The 23,333-nt window shown below is 43.5% G+C and overlaps 1 protein-coding gene across 1 annotated transcript in view; it reads right to left on the bottom strand.

Annotated features, from left to right (window-relative positions):
* Positions 1 to 8,433, bottom strand: part of WIF1 (WNT inhibitory factor 1) — a 58,238-nt gene extending 49,805 nt beyond the window's left edge. Inside the window, exons 1-2 of the mRNA XM_005303200.5 lie at positions 8,069 to 8,433; positions 7,490 to 7,629 (exon numbers count right to left, since the gene is read on the bottom strand). Coding sequence (XP_005303257.3) covers positions 7,490 to 7,629; positions 8,069 to 8,210 — 282 coding nt within the window. The 5' untranslated portion in view covers positions 8,211 to 8,433. The remainder of the gene's footprint in view (positions 1 to 7,489; positions 7,630 to 8,068) is intronic.
* Positions 8,434 to 23,333: the final 14,900 nt, after the last annotated feature.

A 23,333-nucleotide genomic window follows, 5' to 3' on the forward strand; every position in this document is an offset into this window, starting at 1 on the left:
CAAGCGGTTGCTGCAGCAAGCCAATTGTGGTTCCCTGGACCTTGGTGAGCCAGTACCAGCGGAAGTTAGTGCAGCAAAGGCCCTACAGTGATTTCTGAAACTAGCAGCCCTTACACCAGCAGAGGATCAGGAATAGAAGAGCTTGGCTCCACTACACCCCAACTCCATACCCAACATGTCCTCTCCTCCCCTGGTTTAAGTTCACTTTGTGCTGCATACGCGGCACAAAGTGAACGTAGTGAACCAAAGAATCTGTCCAAATTGTGTTAGAGGGCATATGTGTTTTGAAACCAGTGGAGGTACACTGCTGTTAAGGTGGTATAATGCAACAGAGAATCAGGCCCCTGATGTTGGTGTCTTCAGTAACTTAGACTTTCCAGAGCCAGTAGATCTCCAAACCATGGGCTTGATTCTCCTCTCACCCTCATTGTTTTTACATCAGTATAACTGCATTCATTTCAATAGTTATTCACGACTGTCAAAAGTGTAGGTGTAACACCGACCGACCCTGGTCGTCGGCAGGCGGGATTGAACCTAGGGCCTCTGGAGCTTAGTGCAGGAGCCTCTACTGCATGAGCTAAAAACCAACTGGCTGTTAGGTAAGGCTGTAGAGCAAACTCATTTTATCTCTTTTTCTCTAAGTGGTCTCAGTGCCACCTGATGGGACCGAACACCACTCCCAGGAGGTGTGTGAGTTACATATGCAAGATCAGAAGTAGGCCCCATGTCGTCTTCAAGCTGTTTTCACTTCAGTGTAGGGCCCCACAAAAGTTACACCCCACTTCAGTAGGGCTCTTCTTTCAAGCTTGGCTTACCCTCTGAGCTGGAACTGAAACCCAACTTCCTTTGCCTCAGATCCATTTCCAGTTGCCCCACAAACCATTTTTCCTGTCTTCAGCCAGATACCCATTCCAGAACTTTCACTCCTCAAAGTCTAGCTATACAGGAATGCTCTGCAGGGAGTAACCAGCAACTCCTGAGGCCAGCTCCAGAATATCCCAGTGGTTTACAGACCAGCTCTAGCATATGCACTTCACAAAAACCACCATTGTACTGGCATTACGTCCTCTTCCCCTTGATGATAGTCTTAGAAACAAAGCCAAGGATTGAAGGGGCATAAAGAATGAATTGCAAGAGGTGCTCCCTCTAGGACACAGCTGAAGCAGGGGAATGTGAGGAAGCTGACACTATTATATTGTGTACACTGTACTGTACTATTATGTGGCTAAACACAAGATTCATGCTCCAGGGCTGTCAATCTAAAAGGATAAACTTAAAAAAGAACATCAGTATGATTATGGTTTCCCTGAAGAGAATCAGGAAATATGAGCTTGATCCTATAAGGAGCTGGGTGCCCTTAACTCCCATGGATGCCAGCAGTGTACATTCTGTGGAGGAGGAGAGTATTCAGCATTTCATAGGAGACACTCTGCACATTGCAGAATTGGGCCCTATCAAAGCATCACCCAAAAAATTAACATCAATAGATCTTCCTCAGACTAACTACAGAAATAAAATAAGGTGTCCTTCACTAACCCAATGGGATTTTCCACCTCCAAAAAAAAAATGTCTAAAATGAAATTTGTATTCTCACCCTGATTGGTATAATAGGAAATGTTACAGACTTTATGTGATCTTTCAAATCCACTTAAAGCATCTATTTTGAGTATTCTACTCAACTATTATCTACCACTTCCATATGGTAAAAACATTTTTCAAACTACTGTAAAAAGAAAACTCAGGTGGCTTTGAAAACTCATTACTCCTAACTAAGGTAGGCACAACATTAGAAATAAAACTGACCAAATGTAATGTAAACATTGTAAATATGACCTAATATTTTACCATTTCAGAAAATGTAGGTCAAATAACAGATCTATGCATAGCCTATGTGAGAATGGGGCCCCAGGTATGTGTTTAAATGCACATAAGATGCTTTGATAGGAATACTGTCAACACAAAATTGATCCAAAATTTAGATATTACAAAAATATCATGTGCACAATGCCTAGGGCCAAAACAAATGTTTTAATGCATTAATTGTTTTTACTGGAAACAGTTCTTTTTATACAAATCATTCCATTGCACTGTTTGCAACCCTAACTTTACAGCATTTGGAACCTAAAAGGGAAATTGATTATAAACCAATGTGAAACTGATGTCATTTGTTTTCCAAGTTGAGAGCACTGTAAAAGTAAATAAACACAATAAGTGAAAAGTAAATTGGGGTCTAAAATTCAAACGCGTAGTTAGTAACATAGGGAGAGATCTGTTTTTTCCAGTATATCATTTTAAAGTTTGGTGTACCTTTAATTCCAGTATTTGTCAACAGCTAGTTCTGTAAAAACATTGAAAGTTTTATTACTTCCGCTTTTTTATTCAAAGCACATCTCTGTTTTGTTTTTAGCAATGTTCTTAAAGAAAAGAATAAACACTGAAAATTCCATTGAAGGGTTTATTTTCCACAACTACACTGCTGTGTAAAAAGTGTAATTGTGTAGTTTACATATATGCCATGTAAATTACTATGGAAACCAGATGTAGCTTATAAGGTGCCTTGTAAGTCATTTCTACTGAGCAATAAAGCTTTTTTTTTTTTTTGGCAAAACTTTGAGAACCTTACTGCTGTTTTCTATCAGCAGATAGAACAGATGGCTGGCACATGCCTGCTTTACTAAATGAAGTGGGATCTCTATAGCATTACTCTTTGATCCCTGGTGGCATGTCTACAACACCAAGATGCAAAATACCACAGCAGAATAGAATCTAAATATTAAAGGTTTGGAGCTATGCTTTTGATACAAGAACCCCCTTTTTAAAAATCATGCCCACTGTATGTAAACATATTCACATTTCACATTGAAATTGTGGTACAGAGGTCAGAAAACAAGGTATTTCCTCTGTTTGCTGACATGAAACCACAGTGAAGGTACTACTGTAAATCCCAAGAGTCCAAAGTTATGCAACCGCGTTTATCATAACTTCCAAAACAGTCATAATTCCATTAGAAAAAATGTGGCCTGTACACATTAGACAATTTTAGAAATAATAAAAATTGCTGCTGTAATTGCTATGTACAAATGAGGTGTTTATTTATGTTCAGCGATTCCACTGAAATATTATTTGAACTGAAATCCACCATCTTTTGTTTTCCCTTTATTTTATCAGTGGTGTTGTAATATTTAAATGTTTCTCCCATTATGCCAATAATGGTATATAACAAGTAGTCTATTCACCTTCCTGAGGGAGGGAGGAAGGAAGCACATAAATCTTTTAACATAGTCAGATGTTTTCTTATTCCTTCATTCTGAGCCAGATTCTGATCTCAGTCACATAAGTAAAAATATAAAGTAATTCCAATGAAGTGGGTTATTTTGGATTTACCCCCATGTGGATGAGATCAGAATCAGCCTCTCTGAGCTGTAATTTTATCTCCTTTCCTAAGCCTCCTTTTGCAAAACAGAAGGTATGCTGAAAAACATCATAGAGTGACACTTGCTCTCCATCTCACCATACAGACTGGACACCGCTTCTGCATTATTCAGTTACCAGTAACTGTTGGAGCAAAAAAACCCGACTTGTTTTTGATCTTGACTTTTCTTCTGCCCACTGAATTAATCAGATGCTTATTTTGTCTTTATGCTCCAGTACTTACCTCCTATTCACTGACAAAGCCTTTGCTTTATGTTGATTCTGATCTGCAAACACTCATATCTATGCTTAATTTTACTACCAAAGCAGTCCCACTGAAATCAGGGGGACTACTCCCATTAGTAAAGTTAAGCATATGCATATGTGTTTGAAGGTTTGGCGCCTATATCCCCCTCAGATATTGCTAAATACTGCTGAAGTGCTATTACCAACTGCATGCTGTAGGACTACCCTCCAGTGGGCAAAGTAAAGCATGTTGCAGCATAAGTTAGCACACTAGGGACTATTTTTCTCCAAATTAGGAAGGCTCTGCACACACATCCCCCAGCATCAAGAAGAGAACAGAATAGACCCACAAATCACTTATACCTTTTGCAGGATATAAAAATGAAGCAACACCAGTGACTTCTAGTGGTTACACAGATGTATGCAATGTACAATATTATCCCGTGGGAACATTTTTTTTTAAACACAGAACATCTGTACAACATTCTGAAGTACAATTTTTCTAAACATAAAACTACAGCTGTTACAAAGTTTACACAGCATAGGTAATACTGGGTGGAATTTTAATAAATAAGGTCCCAATAAATAAGGTGGACTGAGCAGCTTAGTATGCGTGGCTCCTCTTGATCTCACTGGGTATTGAGAGTGCTCACAACCTTGAAGTATCGACTCTTAATTTAGTTATCCTCCCCACAAAATTTGCCATAATTTTGAAGTCCCTTATCCGCAATGAGTTGCTCAAGAATTAAAATAAACAAACATTTTTCATTTACTAATGAAAATGGCTTTAACAGTTCCTACATCAAAGATTTTTCCCCCATATAGAAACAACAAAAATGTCCAACTGCAAAGAAAAGCTAAGGAAATTCTCAGACAAAAACTAAGGCTGAGTAAAGGTTTCAAACACATAGTACTTACCTGGAGTGTGCAACAGATATTTGTAAAAGCCATTACATATAAAATAAAAAGAAAACATTTGAAAATGTGAATTTAAAGTAAAAACTTTTTTCAAATGTTGGAAATATTGGAAAAGTGGAGTTCTGTTGCCACAAACAACCTTAATTCTGTCCGTTTAGCACTGCCACTAAGTTAAATTAGGTGCATATGCATGTTATTTCAAAATTATCATTCTTATTTATTGGTTTTACCATAGCGCGTAGGAACCCTAGTCATGGACCAGGACCCCAGTGTGCTAGATGCAGTACAGTGCTAATTAATTTTGTAGTTTTGACTATGGACTGTCAAGATCTAGGGCAAGACCCTTATACTGGCTCCAACCCCTTTACACCAGGAAAAAGGGCAGGAACAATATATAGACACTGTCAAAAAGCCCTGGTTCCCACCAGGGGAAGATATCCTTGGCACAGAAACTGTGGAAGACATATGTAAGGCTGGCCTCAGAGAACCTACTGGGACAGGAAGGGCATGTTGGGGGTGGGCCACAGCACACACTACTGTGGAGATTTCAGGGAGCACTGCAGCCCAGAAGGCAACCCAGAGAGGCTGCCTTGCCAGTCCCTGGAACAGCCCAGGATTGGAAAGACATGAGGCTGGCTTAAAGTCACCATAGTCACCCCGTCTGGGCTGTGAGTTAGAACTCCTTACCTAATCTGCACTGATACATCATGTTTAAGTATCCACAGCCACTGGAACAAACTCTGTATGCACAGGATGGAGGTGGATAGGGGCAGTAAGTGCTAACTAAACAGGATTATATATTTTCCACCAAATGAATAGCCTATGTTATTTTTAGCATTTATTTGATTGAAAGCTAACACTACTTTAGAAACAGGAGGAGTGAGACAGTTAAGGTTGTTTATAGTACTTTATCTCCATATATTATTTTTTCCAATCATTTTTGTTTTACCTTACCTTAAAAATTCCAGAATTAAGGTTTGTGTTTTTAAAAATCAACATTTTTCTCCTTAAATAATTGCTATGTCTTATACTTAACTAAATCCTTCACTTCATCTTAACTTTTTTACCTGAAGTATGTAATAATAAATTATTCCAATCGGTTTCTGTAGAAATTAAACTCCTTCGATAGTTCTGATCTGATTTTGACATGGGAGATATTCAAATAGCATTTGTGTAGATGTATAGCCATTGAAACTGTAGATGAATTACTTTTTAAATTTTAAAATATTTAAGGATGTCAAGGCAGTTTTAACTAATATGATTTCAGTAAATAAATTAAAGAGAAAGAAGAATGATTTGTTGAACAGCTTTGTCACAGTTCAAATGGGATTTCATCCTGCAAGGTGCTGAATACACTGATCCCAATCCAGTAGAGATGTTAAACACATGCTTAACTTTAAGCGTGTGAGCAGTGTCATGCATTTCAAATGTTACAATCACAGCTTTCCAACAAGCTGTTCACTGGGTTGCAGAAGAGGGGACTTAGAGCAGAAAAGAAAAAAAGAGGATAGGGAAAAGGAATTGGGTTCTCTCTGATGTCTCAATCCCACTACCCAGTAAGATTTTTTTTCCTCATGGACAGCAGTACAATCATGCCTGTCCTGGGACATGTTAACTACGGCTAGTTACTTAAATAGCACTCTGGTATAATTTTTGTTTTCTCTATAACTATAGATACAAATAGAACTCCTGTGACCTCAGTCCCCATACAAGTCACTTTGCTTCTCTGTGCCTCAGTCCTCATCTGTAAAATGGGGATGATAGCACTTCCCTACCTCAGAGGGGTCTTGTGATGATGAATATACTAAAGAGTGCAAAGCATTCAGATACTAAGTACCTAACATAGATAGAAGGGTATGACAGTTGCTGTAAGAGATTTCCTGAATCATAAATGACCACTTTGAAAAAAAATGTTTCTAAACAATTGAAAACTCGCATAGTTATAAAGTTGACCAAACTATAACCAAAATATTCACTGAATATTTTGAAAAGTACATGATTTTTTTATTGAACATTCTCTTGTATAAAATGCATAGACTGCTTTTTTTAAAAAGTTGTTTTATTTAGAATTCTTTTCTGTTAAGCTGAATATGTCTCCGTATCCATGATAACTTTAGACCAACATGATGCAGTGTTATGCAAATTTAACATATTTATCAGTCTGTCAAATTATGCATAAAAGTATGCCATACTTTATCTTTTCAGTAAAAAAAGTTAAATAGAGAATTGTGGGCTCAATAGATTGCAACGTTGCATAGTTTTGCCATTATACTTTTTAGAAATAGATCTAGGCAATACAGCTCCTATTTTAACACAACTATGCATATTGAAACAGCGTGTGTGTATTTAATAAATGAGTCATAGTAGAGCTCCATATGCTAAAACCTTATGCTTTTTAAAAAAATAAAATAACAAAATTGTATCCACATTATGGACTGTTGACCTGTAAAATTTCATTTAAGGCTAGCTAATGTCTTCCTCATGAGCCTGTGTTGTCTAATCTTGTTGGTTCTTTTATCCTTAGTTTATCAGCAAAGAAAGCATACCCTCCTTCTTAAAATCCCATTTTAAAATTTACTTCTTCCAAGAATTTTCCTTATAATAATTTCCACATCAATAATGTGTCCACAGCCTGCCATGTTACCACATATTTTGTGTTGTCTGAATTAAATTATAAACTCGTTGGGTTAGGGACAGTGTTTCATTCTGACTTTTTTTAAAGCATTATACATTTTCCATGCTAGATAAATAATTCCTATAACAGGTGATTCTAGATCAAGGGCTCATTCTTTAGTGTCTTTTTGGCACATATCAGAAATAGTTTCCTAAAATATTCTAAAAACTAAATATTTGCCTCTGCTGAACATATTTAAAGAGGACTTTTTTTCTTCTTCCAATCTCAATCTGTACCTACCCTTCCTGTTGCATGCCAGGTAAAATTCATAGAGTGGATATTGACTGGAATAGCTGGCATCCTCTGCTGGGCTTTTCTGAAATCATGAGTGAATGGGGCCATTTTCCCCTCTGAAACAATCAGAATATCCTCTTCAAAGCCTGTAAAACAAAAATATACAGACTAGAAAGAGGGAAATGAAGCAGGATTCTCATGTATGATGAACATTTTACTGTAGAGAATGTTTATCATCGCTATCACCTAGTTCTTGGGAAGCCTAACCACTGGGATAAACTTTCCCATTCCTATGCTACAAACAACAACAATGTTTGAACCACCTAAAGTTTCCACTGGCACTTCGGTTTTCACGGCTAAAACACAGAGCTCAAGTGCATCGGTTAGTCTTTATGGAGGGCTACGCCTTTCAGCAGGAGCCCCACTAGTGCAGGTTAACAAACTGCTTGGAGAAGTAACTCACTGAAGCCTCTAGGCAGGGCGATTTCATGGGGCTGGAAAACACGTTGCTGAAGCGCCTCCAGGGAGACACTAACTGGAGCAAAGAGCCGGTGCTAATGCGAGGGGGGTAGAGCCCCAACTTACCTATCAGGACTCTGGCTTGATGAGCATCAATCCACATGTAGAGAGTGTCCTCTTGCCGCTGCGCAGCCCGCGCCGGCAGAGCCCAGAGGCTCAGGATGCTGCAGAGCCCGAGCGCGGAGCAGAGGGCGCTCGGACCGGCCATGCTGCTGCTGCTGCTGCTGCTCCGAAAGGCGCCGGGCGCTCCCTCGCGCTGCCTTCCCCTCGCCCGGTCCCGCGCGCACACGCCGCGTGTCTCCGCGCCGACTGGCTCTGGGCAGCAGGCTCTGGCTGGCCGCGGGGGGTGGGTTCGCCCGCTGGCAGCAGCGAGCGGGGCTGGGAGTCGGGCTGAGCGCGGCTGAGGGGGGACGTGCCTGGGAAAGGCACCGGCACCCAGCGCTGCTGCTGAGCCCCGCTAGGAGGCGCCTGGAGCAGGGAGGCGAGGCCGGGCTGGCAGCGCGGCTCCCCCAGAGGGGGCCGGAGAAGCCCGCCGAGTCCTTCCCTTGCTCGCCCGCACTTCCCGGTGCTCTGCAGGGAGGCGAGGGGAAAAGGGGGGAAGGAACGGGGAGGGGGTGCCGGCGGGGAGCGGGTGTAGGAGGCGCAGGAGGGGATGGGAGGAACTGGGGAGGCGGGGTGTCCAGAGAGGCGTTAGATGGGGGATAAGTGGCAGGGAGACACCTGGTAGGGGTGAGTACAGGGGCTAATGGGGGCGGGTGTATTGAGTGCTGGGGGGAGTATAAAGGTAATGGGGCATTGTGGGGTGAGGGGGACAGGGTGAGTACAGGAGCTAATGGAGCAGGTGGGGAGTGTGGGACATGGGGCAGGGTGAGTACATGAGGTAATGGAGCAGGTGGCGTGTGTGGGGCAGGGTGAGTACAGGGGGTAATGGAACAGGTGGGGTGTGTGGGCAGGGTGAGTATAGGGCTAATGGAGCGGGTGGGGAGTGTGGGACACGGGGCAGGGTGAGTACAGGGGGTAATGGAGCATGTGGGGTGTATTGAGGACACAGAGCTGGGGTGAGTACAGGGGGTAATGGAGCGGGATGGAGTGTGCGGGGGACATGGTGGGGTCAGTACAGGGGGTAATGGAGTGGGTGGAGTGTGCAGGGAACACAGGGTGTGGATGAGTACAGGGGGTAATGGAGCAGGCACATAGATGATGGAACTGCCGTACCCCGTGTCTTGAAGTGGTTTCCATCATATACAAGTTTTAAAGTTTGGTTCAGTGGCTCTCAGCAGCCCCACTATACAAATTGTTCCAGCACCCCTGAGCAGGCGTGTTGGAAACAAGGCTTAACGATCTCTGTACAGGGAGGTGTGTGGTGGAGGGAGCTGCCCTTTCTTAGCATGTGGCAGTACGCTCCTGGGGTCAGTGTTGGGGCACACACTACCCAGTGTTCATTCAGTGTGTGTTCTCTAGGACACACCATTTAATTTTGTGTCTTTCTCACGTGCCCTTCTGCAAGGCTCCCAGTTCCTCTGGCTCCCAGGGCTTGCAGTGAGTGAGTGGGCTCTGGGCGAGGTGGCTGGGGTTGGTGAAAGGTCCTGTGCACATGGAAGCTGCTGCAGCCTGGCCTGCCTCCTGGCTTGTGGCTCAGCCTTACCCAAATCGTATTTACCAACAGTGCATATAGTTTCATCTGACACTAAAGTTTCCCCACCACTTTGTTCCTGTAACCCCTTTTTTAGCAAAGTACAGTAGCACGTGCCTTACCTAGCCCTTCCTTCAAGAGGACTTTGTTCTGCGGGTTAAGGACAAAGAATAGGGTGACCAGACAGCAAATGTGAAAAATCAGGACGGGGTGGGGGGTAATCGGAGCCTATATAAGAAAAAGACCCTAAAATCGGGACATCTGGTCACCCAAACAAAGAATGATACAGTTTACAGATATTTGAAATAATCAGTCCTCTGATACCTGCACCCCTTTGCTTTACCAACTAACACCTACTCTGTATGCATTTGACTGTGACTTTACTCAACCTGTACCCTGCAAGCTGATTTGCGTGACAAGACCACTGCTACCTCCTACAGTGCCTAGCCGCTTTAAAGTCAGAGGGGTTCTGCACAGGCCCATACCCCACTGCATTATTCGTGCCTTAGGTCATAAGGAATTTGGGACAGGCATTTTGTCTCATGCACCTGGGAAGTGTGGTGTGTGTTTATGATGCTATATATTATCAAATTATTATCATTTGCATTGCAGTAATACTTAAAAGTCCCTTGTTAATAAGATAAATATAATAATTAAAATAGGCAATTCTGAAAAATCATGACTCCTTGCAATAATGAAGTTTCTAAATGCACATTGACAGTACAGTAAATTTAGGTTTAGTATTGGAGAAATGTGAACCAAACGACATGTGTGTGCAGTTGGGCAGTGCCAGTGGCACATGGGCCTTCAGCAGAGCAGTGTGCTCCAGTGATCCTTTCCCTGAACCCAACAAAGGCAAAGTGCCAGCTTGCTATAGCAGCCTTCTAACTACACAAGCTAGTGACTTGTGCTGTGAGTACAAGCATTACAGGGTTTGCTTTGCTTTGGCACACAGATGCATTGGTGAATCTGGGACAAATACCACATAGGAGCGATCAGGCTCTATCTTGCACTTGGACAAATGACATAATGTAATAGATGCTATTTGAAAATATCAAAGTAATGCTGCAATTTACATAGAAACCATAGCTTAACTAACAGACATAAACTAAATACAGCTGGTCAAAAATTTCTATTCAAAAATGTTTTTAAATGAAAAACAGACTTTTTAAACCAGTTTTTCACAGAATACTTTTTTCCCTAATTTTTTTTGTTTTGTTGTGTGTTTGTTTGTTTTTTTATGAAAAGCGGAAAGCCAGACAGTTTGGTTTTCAAGAGCTAGAAACTGACCTTTGGGGAAAAGGGTGGGGTTGTTTGTTGTAAAAAAAAACCCTGAATTGTTTCCATATATAATTTTTTTTTAAATATGGTAAAAAATATTCTTGGAAAATACTATTTTCCATCCAGGTTTATAATTATGATTAAACATACTTTCAAAACTCAGTTCTTAATGTCATGGAAAGCAATGACAAATCAGATGTCCCTCAAGACATGAGCTTTACAAGAATGGCATGTTGTGTATCAGCTGGTGCAAATACTCTGAGCAAAAAAGAAAGACGTATTCATTTGTCTTTATGTGCGGAATATGTATATTGATATCTGGATTTATAATAGTAATTTTTTCAAAAGAGTTTTACTTCAGGCTGGAAACCAACCTGTAATTTATAGGAGACTAGGAGGAAACTTTCTCTGGGGAAAGATTATCCCATCAGTGTCTATTGTGGTGTTTCTTTCATCATTTGTGGAGCATTTGATCCTGGAATAGAAAGACCACTGCTCTAATCCAGTATGGTAGTTCCAATGTTTATTTCCTGCCTTATTTCTGTTATTTTGACTGAATGTCTTTTAAATTTGTCAGAATATATTCAGTATAGTATCTATTACATCTCGGAATTACCCATACAAGTATATTTGGTTTTTAAAAGCAGAAACTAATAGATGTACTCTTACTCTGAATTTTCCATGGTTTTACATTTTTGCTTGAAGATGCTTTCAGAATAAAGGTGAATAAACTAAATGCAGCATTATAGTTCATCATAATGTTAATGTTCACCTGCTTTAAAACTACTATATATGTTTTTAAAGTATTTAATCTTAATTTTCACAAATGATGGCCATTGACATCCAAGGATTTTGTAAAATAACCAAAGCATGGATAGTATTCCCCTCTCCTCCTTTTGCACCTATCATTTTAACAGGATTTTGTAATAACAAAAGCTCTCAGTGCAAGGAGGCCCTCTACAGGCTGATTTGATCAATAGCAAATTGCTGAAGGACTGAATCTTCTTCCAAAAGTTTAGTGAAGGATAGTGCATCAAATCATGATAAAACAAAACAAAAATCATTTTTATTGGGGGTTTCTGGAGGATGATTATATTCTCTTCAGCAGCAGAACCTTTTCATACCATTTTTTTCTAACAATGGTGACAGTAGCCCACTGGCATCTGAGCATGGCTTCTCCTTTTTGTGTCTGACCCCAGCGAGACATCAGCCCCAGAAGTTCCTGTTCCATTTTTTTCTGTTTATTTTCCTTGTACACAGCTATGTTACCATCCTACTCCTTTGGCCTGGAAAGCTGAAAATCTGTCTTCCCTAAACCCAGTGCCAATAGCATTCTTTGAAGAAGATGTTACTGCAAAAAACTGCCGTCATTTTTCTGTAAATGCCAAATCAGACAGCAAAAGAAATAACCCTTCCATGGCTGTGGTTTTTCAGGAATCTTTTCCACAATCAGCATGGTGATACACACACAGCCATTATTTGACTATATTGGGGGACAGTAAGTTTTTCTGGGGGGACCAGAAGGAAGGGCCAGCTGCCACAAGTTAGAGCAGCACCCCTCCAAATCCCCCACATAACCAGGTCACACAAATCCTTTGAGTCTTCTATAGGTTAACACCAACATCTTGAATTGCACCCAGAAACTTACTGAAACCCATTGCAGGTACTAAAACAGTGGTATAATGTGCTCCCAACATGAAAGTTTAGTGAGCAGATAGCTGCATACTGCACTAGTTTAAGTTTCTCAGTAGTCTCAAGGTATTGAGTTCCTTACAGTAATCTACAGCCGTGGCTCTCAACCTTTCCAGACTACTGTACCCCTTTCAGGCAGCTGATTTGTCTTGTGTACCCCGAGTTTCACCTCACTTAAAAACTACTTGCTTACAAAATCAGACATAAAAATACAAAAGTGTCACTGCATGCTCTTACTGAAAAATTGCTGACTTTCTCATTTTTACCATATAATTATAAAATCAGTCAATTAGAATATAAATATTGTACTTACATTTCAGTGTATAGTATATAGAGCAGTATAAATAAGTCATTGTCTGTATGAAATGTTAGTTTGTACTGACTTCGCTAGTGCTTTCTATGTAGCCTGCTGTAAAACTAGGCAAATATCTAGATGAGTTGATGTTGGAAGACCTCTGCATACCCCAGATTGAGAACCACTGATCTACAGTCTTGAGATGACAAAGGCATGGAAAATTGTGGTAAGATACACATAAAAAGCAAAAAACAAACAAAAACAATTCTCACCACATGCAGGTGAAAAAAGTGCCCTTAGCTACAGCACCCAAGAGCAGCCCAGGATGTAACAGCACAACTAAGTTGCTTATCAGTGTTACAAATGGTGGGTACATTCATTTGGTGGGGGTGCCAATATAAGTTTTGCCAGTTCTTCCATCTGTTGATATATGTTACATGACACTGTCCAAAAAGACAGTGAATAGATGCCAATTCAGTGTTTTTGTTATGGTATAGTTCTAAGCACTATACTAGTTATGCTTCTCCAGCAAGAATCTAATTATCCCCCGTAAAACATTTATTAAAACACGAGACCTGGTACTTTATGGATCACTTCTTCAGCGATTAAATAGGACTTAATTCCAACTGATAACCCTATAAATATCTTTCAACAAGTGTGGAGCAAGAACTGTTGGATTTAGGGAGACAAGCTTTCTATAGAATATTGTAGGTGTCATGTGAATTTGACAAAGTAAGCAATTATAATTCAGGAGGCATTTCAGCACTCGCAGAAGCCTACATCTATGATGAGTTCTATTAACAAATCAGTTAAGGATATAGGCAGATTGAAGATAAACTTAGATGCTGTATTCTCAAATAGTGATAAAATGTGTGACATCCTCTCTCCCTGAGCCTGTGGGGAAGAGTTAACTCAATAAAAATCAATATTCTGCCTAGGTTTCTCTATATTCCAAACAGTCTAGCTGTATAATCCCTCCATTTTAGAAAAAATAATATTATTGGATCCTTCCCATGGGGCTCTAGTCAATGCCATGACTATAATTTAAAAGACTCCAAATCCCCAAGGAGAGGCTTGGGCTCCCAGACCTACAAAATTGTTATTATGTTTTCATCATGTCAGAGATATCAAACCATTTCCAGCATGCTAATACCTTTATACACACATGGGTGGAAATTGAATGTGTATTAATGTAGCCAATTTTCCCTGCGGGTTCACTCAGCTGCTTTTTTTCTCCAGTGGAGAAAAACAAGTAGACTGCATGAAGGGTCTGGGCTATCCTAGCGAATAGGTATCAATTTCATCCTTGCCATCATGCAAGAGCATCTATTTTGGGCAACCCAGACTTGCAGATTGAGAACAAACAGGACTGGCTGAGCAGGGGGATCATATGGATTTCCTAATTAGTCAGTGGTGAGAACTTTGGTCCTTTTCTAACACTAAAGTAATGTTCTGACCTGCAGCTGACAGTGAAGTGGCAGTACATACAACTGAAGGCATGTCTATGCAGCCCCGCAGTTTAGGTCATTAGTGTGAACTCGAAACCTTTATGTTCACACCCACGGTGCCCACATGGGGGAGTTACAGCTCAGCTCTTTGGTGCACACCCAGTAGGTCCGAACTAAGGGTCAATGTAGACATGCCTAGTGCTTAAATTCTCGAGTATTTCCCAGAGCCCCTCTATTATCACCTCTCCCTCCCCCCCCCCCGCCCAACAACATGCCATGAAAACTGTAGGGCAGTTGAAAATATTTACCGGAGTTCTGCTCCGGACAGCTCCAACTGAATTTAAGCACTGGACATGCCCTTAGACACTAGCTAATATGGCAATTTGGTCTGGATTCCCTAGATTCCCTGTGAGAAGCCCCAGAACTACTGGGACCTTAGACATGTTTCATAAACTCTTCAGGCCCATGTCCATTATGTCTACTTAGTTTGGAGTTCTCTGTGAAAGCGTGGGATAGGATTTATCAAAGCCCTTTAAAGAATCCCAGTGGCAGAGCATATTACATAATATTAACAATGCTTCTGTGTATCTGAGGTTATGCTTGATATAGCAAGAGATTTTATTCAAAATGCATTGGATACCAGATAGGTTGCACAGAATTAAAGGCCTTATCCTCTGATGTTTGTTGGCCCTGTACCAAAGGAAAAGGAACTCTCATGCATATGCTATGGGGTTGTCCAATAGTCAGGCATCTGTGGAAAAAGGTGGACACAGGAGTTAAAATAGTGCTAAGCTTTAGCAGCCAAACCCTGATCCAAAATTCTTTCCTATTTACCTGCTAAGCTGGTTTTAACAGCAGAGAAATTGCTGCCTCGCACAGCAGGGGTTAAAGAAAACCTGTAGCCCCACCCCACTATCCCTGCAGCCAATAACATGCCTGGAGGGGGGAGAAAAGAAGGGAGCATGGCTCAGTCAGGCACTGGCTGATGAGGAGGCAGGAGCTCCCTGTTTGCCTGCCTGAAGGGATGGAGCAGCAACCTGCCAGCCAACGGAGCCACTGGAGACAAGTTAGCCTTCCTCTTACCCAGGGGAGCCTGCAGATAAGTCCGAACTGTGGGGTAACTAGACTAGAGGGGCCATGCCACAAACTAATGAGATTTTAGTAGGAAGTAGCCCAGGGAAAGAGCCCATTGAAGGCTCTATCACAAGTGGTGGAGAATGTGGGCAATGCCCTAGTCCCTGCTGAAGGGGATTTAAAAAAAAAAAGAGAGAGAGAGCCCAAAACAATAGAAGAAAAAAACCTTGAATGGAGATGGAACAGCTGCTGAAGTGGATGACCAAACAAAACCCCCACTATAAGCAGCAACTCCTGCAGCAGATGGTGATGCAGCAGCAACAGCTAGTTCACAAATTGGCAGCCCGGCAGCAGCAGCTGGTTCAGCAAGTGGCCTCCATTTTGCGACCCAGTGCTCCAGCAGAGTTGACTAACCCTGTCCCATCACGCTTCCCAAGATGGGGCCTGATGATGATCCTGAGCCTTTTTTAGAAATTTTTGAGTGGGTGGCCATGGTAGCCTGGTGGCACCGAGACCAATGGGCTGCAGTGTTGACCCCGTATTTAATTGGGGTAGTACAGACCACATATCATGCGTTAGACCCCGCCACTCCCAGGAATGTGTCCGAGTTAAGGCAGCGATCCTTGACGCCCTAGAAATCTCTGAGGAGACATTTCATCAACGCTTCCAGTGAGAGCAGTACCCACTGGCTAGGTTCCCTGTATGCTGTGCAGCCGCGCAGCAGGCTATTTAGGGCCTTGCAGGTCCCACAGCCTGGCCCCTCCGGAGCTGCCATGGAAAGGAGCCCTTCCTCTGGCCCAGTCTGGCCCAGCCCCATCGTGCTGCTGCGTCCGGGGAGAGGCGCCCCTCCACCCCAGCCCAGGTGCTACTGCAGGGAGAGAGAACTTGGGGGAGTCCTCTCTCCCTGCCGTAGCCCTGGGGCAGCCTGCACCCCAAACCCCTCATACCCGGCCCCACCCCAGAGCCCACACCCCCCAGCCAGAGCCCTCACACCCCAGCCCTCTGCCCTAGCTCTGAGCTCCCAAACCTCTCTTCCCTGGTCCCACCCCAGAGCCTGCACCCCCGCACTCCCAACCCTCTGCTCCATCCCTGAGCCCCTTCCTGCACCCCAAACCCCTCATCTCCAGCCCCACCCCAGAGCCCGCACCCCTAGCCAGAGCCCTCACCCCCCTGCACCTCAACCCTCTGCCCCAGCCCTGAGTCCATCATCCCCGGCCCCATCCCAGAGCCTGCAGCCACAGCCAGAGCCCTCACCACCCTGCAACCCAACCCTCTGCCCAGAGCTCCCTCCCACACTCCAAACCCCTCGGTCCCACCTCGCCACATGAAATTTGTTATGTGCACCAATATGGAGGTGATTCCACAGATGGGTGGGAAAAATTAGAGAGAACACTGCTCACCGGGAGCCCAACCACACCTGGTCGCTCAGAAGCTGCAGGACTAGTGCTGGAGATGGCTCAAACCTGAAGCGAAGATGGGAGTGCAGGTCGCTGAGCTGATCCTACTAGAGCAGTTTGTCCAGATCCTGCCCCCTGGGGGAAGAGAATGAATGTTGCGGCACCATCCTGAAACCATGATGGATGCCATCCAGCTCACTGAGAATTACTTAGCTGCCAAGTCTCCTGTGATGAGACCCATCCCAGGGATCATCTGGGACCAAGAGCCCTGTGCTGCCAAAGGACGGAACCACCTGTGGACCCCAGGTCCTTGAGGAATGTAGACATGTCCCCCCTTACCAGAGCCCCAGGGGGCTTGAGGATCAGGAGGTGCCAGGGTTCCGCACCCCAGAAGCCTAGAGCCATTTACTTGTACTCCAGTTCGAGACAACACAGGCCCACCAGTGGCACATCAAGGGATCATCCCTGGCCTGGAACTCGGGGAGGCCCATGGGGACCAGACCAACTGAGTACCTAAACAGAAAACCCCATGCACCACCCAAGATCAGGATCAGTGTTTCATGTGTGGTCATTCTGGGCACTGGTCCAGAAACTGTCCTTATATGGAATGTAGCTTTGGGAAGATCTGGACTCCGCAGACATGAATACGCCAAGGGGACCCAGCCAAACTGACCATCCCACTACAGGTAAATGGGAGAGAAGTGATGGGGCTGGTAGATTTGGGATGTGCCCAGATCCTTGTACAAAGTGCAGTTGTTCCTAATCCAGGCCCAACTCAGGGCACTGTCATGTTACAGTGTGTGCACAGAGACGTGAGGGCCTACCCCCACACAGAAGTGACTTTAATGGTGCGGAGATGGGAAGAGCTCCTGATGGTTGGTCTCACCCCGATGCTTGCCTACCCAGTTATTTTAGGCAGGGACCGGAGCTACTTTGGAGAATTGTTAACCAAGCTGGTGGGAACCCCCTCCAATGGCCAGGGGCCCCTACCTCCAGCCCCTGGCTGACCTGAAGCAGCCATCCTCACAGGTGTGCAGGAGGTTGCAGACTCTGGTGAAGGGACATCCCGGTCTTCAGCTCCAACCCACCCAGATCAGGCCCCCTCCCAACTGGAATGGGAACCCTCCCCATGACCCAAATCGGAGATTTTGACTCTCCACTTGGAATGTGTGGGAGAGCAACGGGCTGATGACACTGAGTCAAGCATATGCCCAGGTGGCAGTGGTGAATGAGGAGACCGTTGAACCCCATCAAGCGGGATGGTTCCCACGTTTTGAGATTCAGGGTGACCATCTATACCGCTTAGAGAAAGACCTGCAGACAGAAGAGATTCAGCATCAGCTCTTGGTGCCCTGCCTCTACTGGAAGGAGTTTATGCAACTCGCCCATGCTATACAAACTGCTGGGCACCTTGGACACCATTTGTTCGGATTCTGGCCCAGTTCTTTTGGCCGGGGATCTACAGAGAGGTGGCGGATTTCTGTGCCTCCTGCCCAGAGTACCAGCTCACTGCACCGTGGCCAGGTGAGAAAGCCCCTTTGATCCCCCTCCCGCTTATGGGCTTATCCACTTTGAGCGGATTGGAGTTGACATAGTTGGCCCTCTGGAGAGGAATGCTACCGGATATTGGTTCATTCTTACTGTAGTGGACCTGGTACTCCGAAGCCATGCCCTTATGTTCCGTGAATGCCAAAAGGGTGGCAATGGAACTTATTAATATCTTTGCCCGAGTCGCAGTGCCCTGGGAAATCTTGACAGATCAAGGAACAAACTTTATGTTCCAGACGATCAAGCAATTCTGCCATCTACTAAAAATCAAGACTCTACAAACAGCTGTATACCGCCCCCAAACAGACAGCCTGGTAGAACACTTTAACAGAACCCTAAAAGCTATGCTCCGAAGATTTGTCCTGACAGATGTCCGACATTGGGACCAGCTACTCCCTCCTCTCCTGTTCATAGTCCGGAAGATTCCCCAGTCTTCCACTGGCTTCTTGCCATTTGAGGTTTTATATGAGAGGCAACCCCGAGGGATTTTGGACCTAGTTTGAGAAATGTGGGAGGAACAACCATCCCAAGCCAACAACGTGGTACACTATGTCTTGAGCCTGCGGGAGAAACTTGAGGCTATAGGCTCGTTTGCCAGGGAGAACCTCCTACATGCCCAAGAAACCCAAGAAGCTGCCTACAATAAATGGGCCTGTTTCTGGGAGTTTCAGCCTGGTGGTTGGGTACTGTTGTTGCTGCCCAGCTCGGAGTCGAAGCTCCTAGCCCACTGGTAAGGGTAATCTGACATATAAGAACTGGTGAACTATGAAATCTAGCAACCCGACAAATGTTAAGTACAACAAAACTACCATGTGAACCTTTTAAAACAGTGGAAAGCCCAGGAAGGTTTACTAATAGCTCCCTACCTACCAGAGCCTGAACTAAACCCAGAGGTTGCGGAGGCTTCAACTGCAGGAGTGGTCAAGATTGGTGACAACCTTACCCCAGAACAGAGAATTCAGGCGCAGCAACTAATTACTGCCTTCTCTTCCATTTTTTTTGACCCGACCAGGGTGGACTCAGATGGAACCGGGAGTTAAGGTCCGAGAAAACCTTTGGTCACTTCCCCAGAAACGGAGAGACTATGAAACAGGAATTCCAGTCAATGCTAGCGTTAGGGGTGACTGAGGAGTCTTTCAGTGACTGGAAAATACCCATGGTACTGGTCCCTAAGCCCGATCAAGTACCTGCTTTTGCATTGACTTCTGCAAAGTCAATGCCATATCAAAGTTTGATGCATACCTGATGCCACGTGTGGATGAGCTGTTCAACCAGCTAGGAAAGGCAGAGTACATCACCACCCTGGACTTAACAAAGGGATATTGGCAGATCCCCCTCACACCTGAGTCCAGGGAAAAGACAGCTTTCTCCACTCCCTTCGGGCTTTTCCAGTTCCAGACCATGCCCTTCGGTTTGCATGGGCCCCTGCCACATTTCAGCAACTAATGGACCGCATTCTCCACCCCTATAGCCAGTATGCAGCTGCCTACCTAAAGGACATGGTGATTTATAGTCACGACTGGCAGAACCATTTGAAACATGTGACCACAGTGCTATAGTCCCTCAAGGAGGCTGGCCTGATGGCGAACCCCGCTAAATGTCACCTCAGGAAGGATGAGACAACTGACCTTGGGTACACGTTAGGAAAGGGCAGTCTGACCCTTGATTAGCAAAGTCCAAGCCCTCCAGCTGTGCCCTCCTCCTTCCTCAAAAAGCAAGTACACCGGTTTCTAGGACTGGCTGGTTACTACCGCCGCTTTATCCCAGGGTTCTCATCCATTGTGGCTCTCCTTTCTGATCTCCTCAAGAATGAGAGTGCTAAAAGGATCCAGTGTACCAAAGACTGAGGAGGTTTTTCAAACTCTGAAAGCCCAGCTCTGTCAGGAACCCAAACTGACTTTACCAAGGAGTTCGTGTTACAGATGGACACCTCGGACATCGGCCTAAGAGCTGTTCTATTCCAGGTAGTGGGAGGCAATGAACACCCCATCCTATATATTAGCAGAAAGCTGTTCCGAGGGAGAAGGCCTACTCTGTAATCAAGAAAGAAGCTTTGTCGGTAAAATGGGCTATGGACTCGCTCCATTATTATCTTCTGGGCACACACTTCACCCTATCACTGACCATGTCCCTCTCCACTGGCTGCATGCCATGAAGAGAGCCTGGCTCAGTCAGGCGCTGACTGGTGAGGAGGCAGGAGCTCACTGTTTGCCTGCCTAAAGGGACAGAGCAGCAACCTGCCAACCAATGCAGCCACTGGAGACCAGTAAGCCTTCCTCTTGCCCAGGAGAGCACGCAGATAAGCCCCCACTGCAGGGTAACTAGACTAGAGGGGCCACACCCTAAACAAATGAGACTTTAGTAGGAAGTAGCCCAGGGAAAGAGCCCACCGAAGGCTCTATCACACACCATCACAATGACTTTGGTTCTTGAGCACTGCAATGATCCCCAAGCGCATAATTTTACAAAAATGGAAGACTAAGCTTATAGCCAGAATAGAGCAGTGGTATTCAAATCTGTTTGAGTTAGCAGCCAACGCAAGAATAGATTATTGCCTTAGAGAACAATTACATTAATTTGAAGAAATTTGGACCCCGTTTCTAGATATATTTGGATAAAAATGTTGAGATGACTCAGAGAATGCCAGACTTCCATTCCACCTAAGCTCTCCTCTCCCTGTTCATATATATCTTCTCCTACTTTATTAATGTTCTCCTCACCCTAATGTGTTATGTCTGTGTAGTATTGTCAGGTATTGCAGCTTTGGCAAGTTGTTAAATTGTGAAATTCTGTAATTCTGTTGGAGATCTTGTGAAGAGAGTGGGATTTGAAGACATACAAGCTGTAAGTCATTCACCTTTCTGTATTTGTTTCTTTATGGAAATCAATAAAAAAATTAATCACAAAAATGATATAAGCAATTAAACTTTGATGGATTTCCTAAGAAGCATGCCAATTTAATTTCTAAAATCTCTAGTTCTGATGCATCTACAAAACTACAGCTATTCATCATTTTGCAGATTTTACTACCAATACTTTTGTTCCTATGCCCTAAAATATAATGGAAAAGAGTGTTTTTCATTAAAAAAAAACACATTTTTTATAGCACCAGAAAAATGCAGGCAATTTTATACCTGAAAAGGAATTAAAAATTGAATGAAGGAGTAAAATTTACTTTATTAAATAGTTCAAGAGATGCTCAAAAAGGCACCCATCCCAGAGATGTTATAAAATGAGATGCATTTCTCTGTCATTATCACTGAAATGGTTTTCTTAGTGTTTGCCCATGGCAGGTATCATTTTGAGTACACAGGAATGCTGTATAGTACATCATCAATTCCTATAACTTTACCTAATTATTAAAACTAATAGGATCAGAACCAAAAGCCATACTTTTATAACCTCTGAATAAGGAATATAGTAACCAGATTTCTCTCTGCAGGTATTAATAAAATCAGACAGTGTCTACCAAGGATATTTCCATTCTATAGAGTACTCTCTCTGTGTTTGTCTATCTAGAGAGAAAGTGTGTCCATATATACTTGACCTGTACTGGCTGTACAAGACCTGAATGGGTATGTTTACTGTGTATTTGAATTCCAGTGGGATTAAGATGTGACTAATATTAGTGTAGAGATTGCCCTGCTCCACTGCAGAGTCCTTTGGTTAGCTGAGGGTATGTCTACACTCCATGAGCCATAGAGACACAGCTGCAGCAACACTGCTGTAGTGTAGACAGTTGTTACAGCGACAAAAGGGGTTTCTCTGTTGCTGTAGTAAATCCACCCCTCTCGAGAGGCAGTAGCTAGGTAAATGGAAGAATTCTTATCAGGGTTTAGGTCAGCTTAACTACATCTCTCAGGGGTGTGAATTTTTCACACCCCTGAACGATGTAGCTAAGTCGACCAAAGTTTTAGGTGTAGACCAGGCCTGAGTTCCTCAGTATAGTGGTGTTGGAATGAGACTGCACTGGGGGTTACTAGCTGTGCTGGCTACATCTCTTTGACCATCCTGGGATGTCTGAAAAATTTGACAACACTACATCCAGCTGGGGATATGGTAACCCAGGAGGTGACTGGTTGCCGGGTCCCCTTGATCAGTGTCATAGGAGGAGAGGAGGCATGAAAAGAGTGTACAATAGGCACAATCCTGGACTGAGATGCTTAATTTGGATCCTGCTGCTTTCACCTGATATTGCCTTTCAGACACACAGGTTGTTAGTTGCTGCTGATCTTGTTCTTTGCTTTGTGCTCTGTAAGTAAAGTTTGGTGGCTAATAAAGTAATTGCTGTCCCTGACTTAATTAACGGGGAGTCTTCTGATTTGAGGGTGACATATTTAAAAGCACTCAGCAGTGGCCTAAATTTGAGTCAAGAGTAACACTCCCGTTGACTTCACTGGGAACAGAGGTAGGCCAGTTTCAATAGGATTACTCAAGTGATTAAAGTTAAGCACATGCTTAAATGCTTTACGGGACTGGGACCAGAGTATTCAGCACTAGAGCTGATTGGAAAATGGTTCCACTAAAGTTTTTCCATTGGAAAATGCAGTTATGTCAAAATCAAGAGGCTTTGGAGAAAAATTAAAAGAAGTTTCAACAAGGTCAGAACATCCCATTTCAACATAACCTTTCAATTTTGTTTTGAAAAAAATTGTCATTCTGAATCTTTTAAATTCTGTTTTATTATATATTATAGCATAAAATTAAAAAATCAAAATCTAAACAAAATGTTTTGATTGATCTAAAGCAGACATTTTCAGAATTCTTTTGTGGAGAATTTTGAAATGTGTGGGTTTTTTCTGATTCAAAAAGAAGTCAAATTTCAAAATTCTTTGCAAAATGGAATTTCCATCCTTTGTCCAGTTCTACTCAATACCTTGCATGATGGAGCCCCATTTACTCAGGACCTATCATACTGAGCCCTTAATCCTAATCAGAACCTCTGGGCACTACTGTAATGTAA

This window comes from Chrysemys picta, chromosome 1 (genome assembly GCF_011386835.1).
Source record: "Chrysemys picta bellii isolate R12L10 chromosome 1, ASM1138683v2, whole genome shotgun sequence".
NCBI lineage: Eukaryota > Metazoa > Chordata > Testudines > Emydidae > Chrysemys > Chrysemys picta.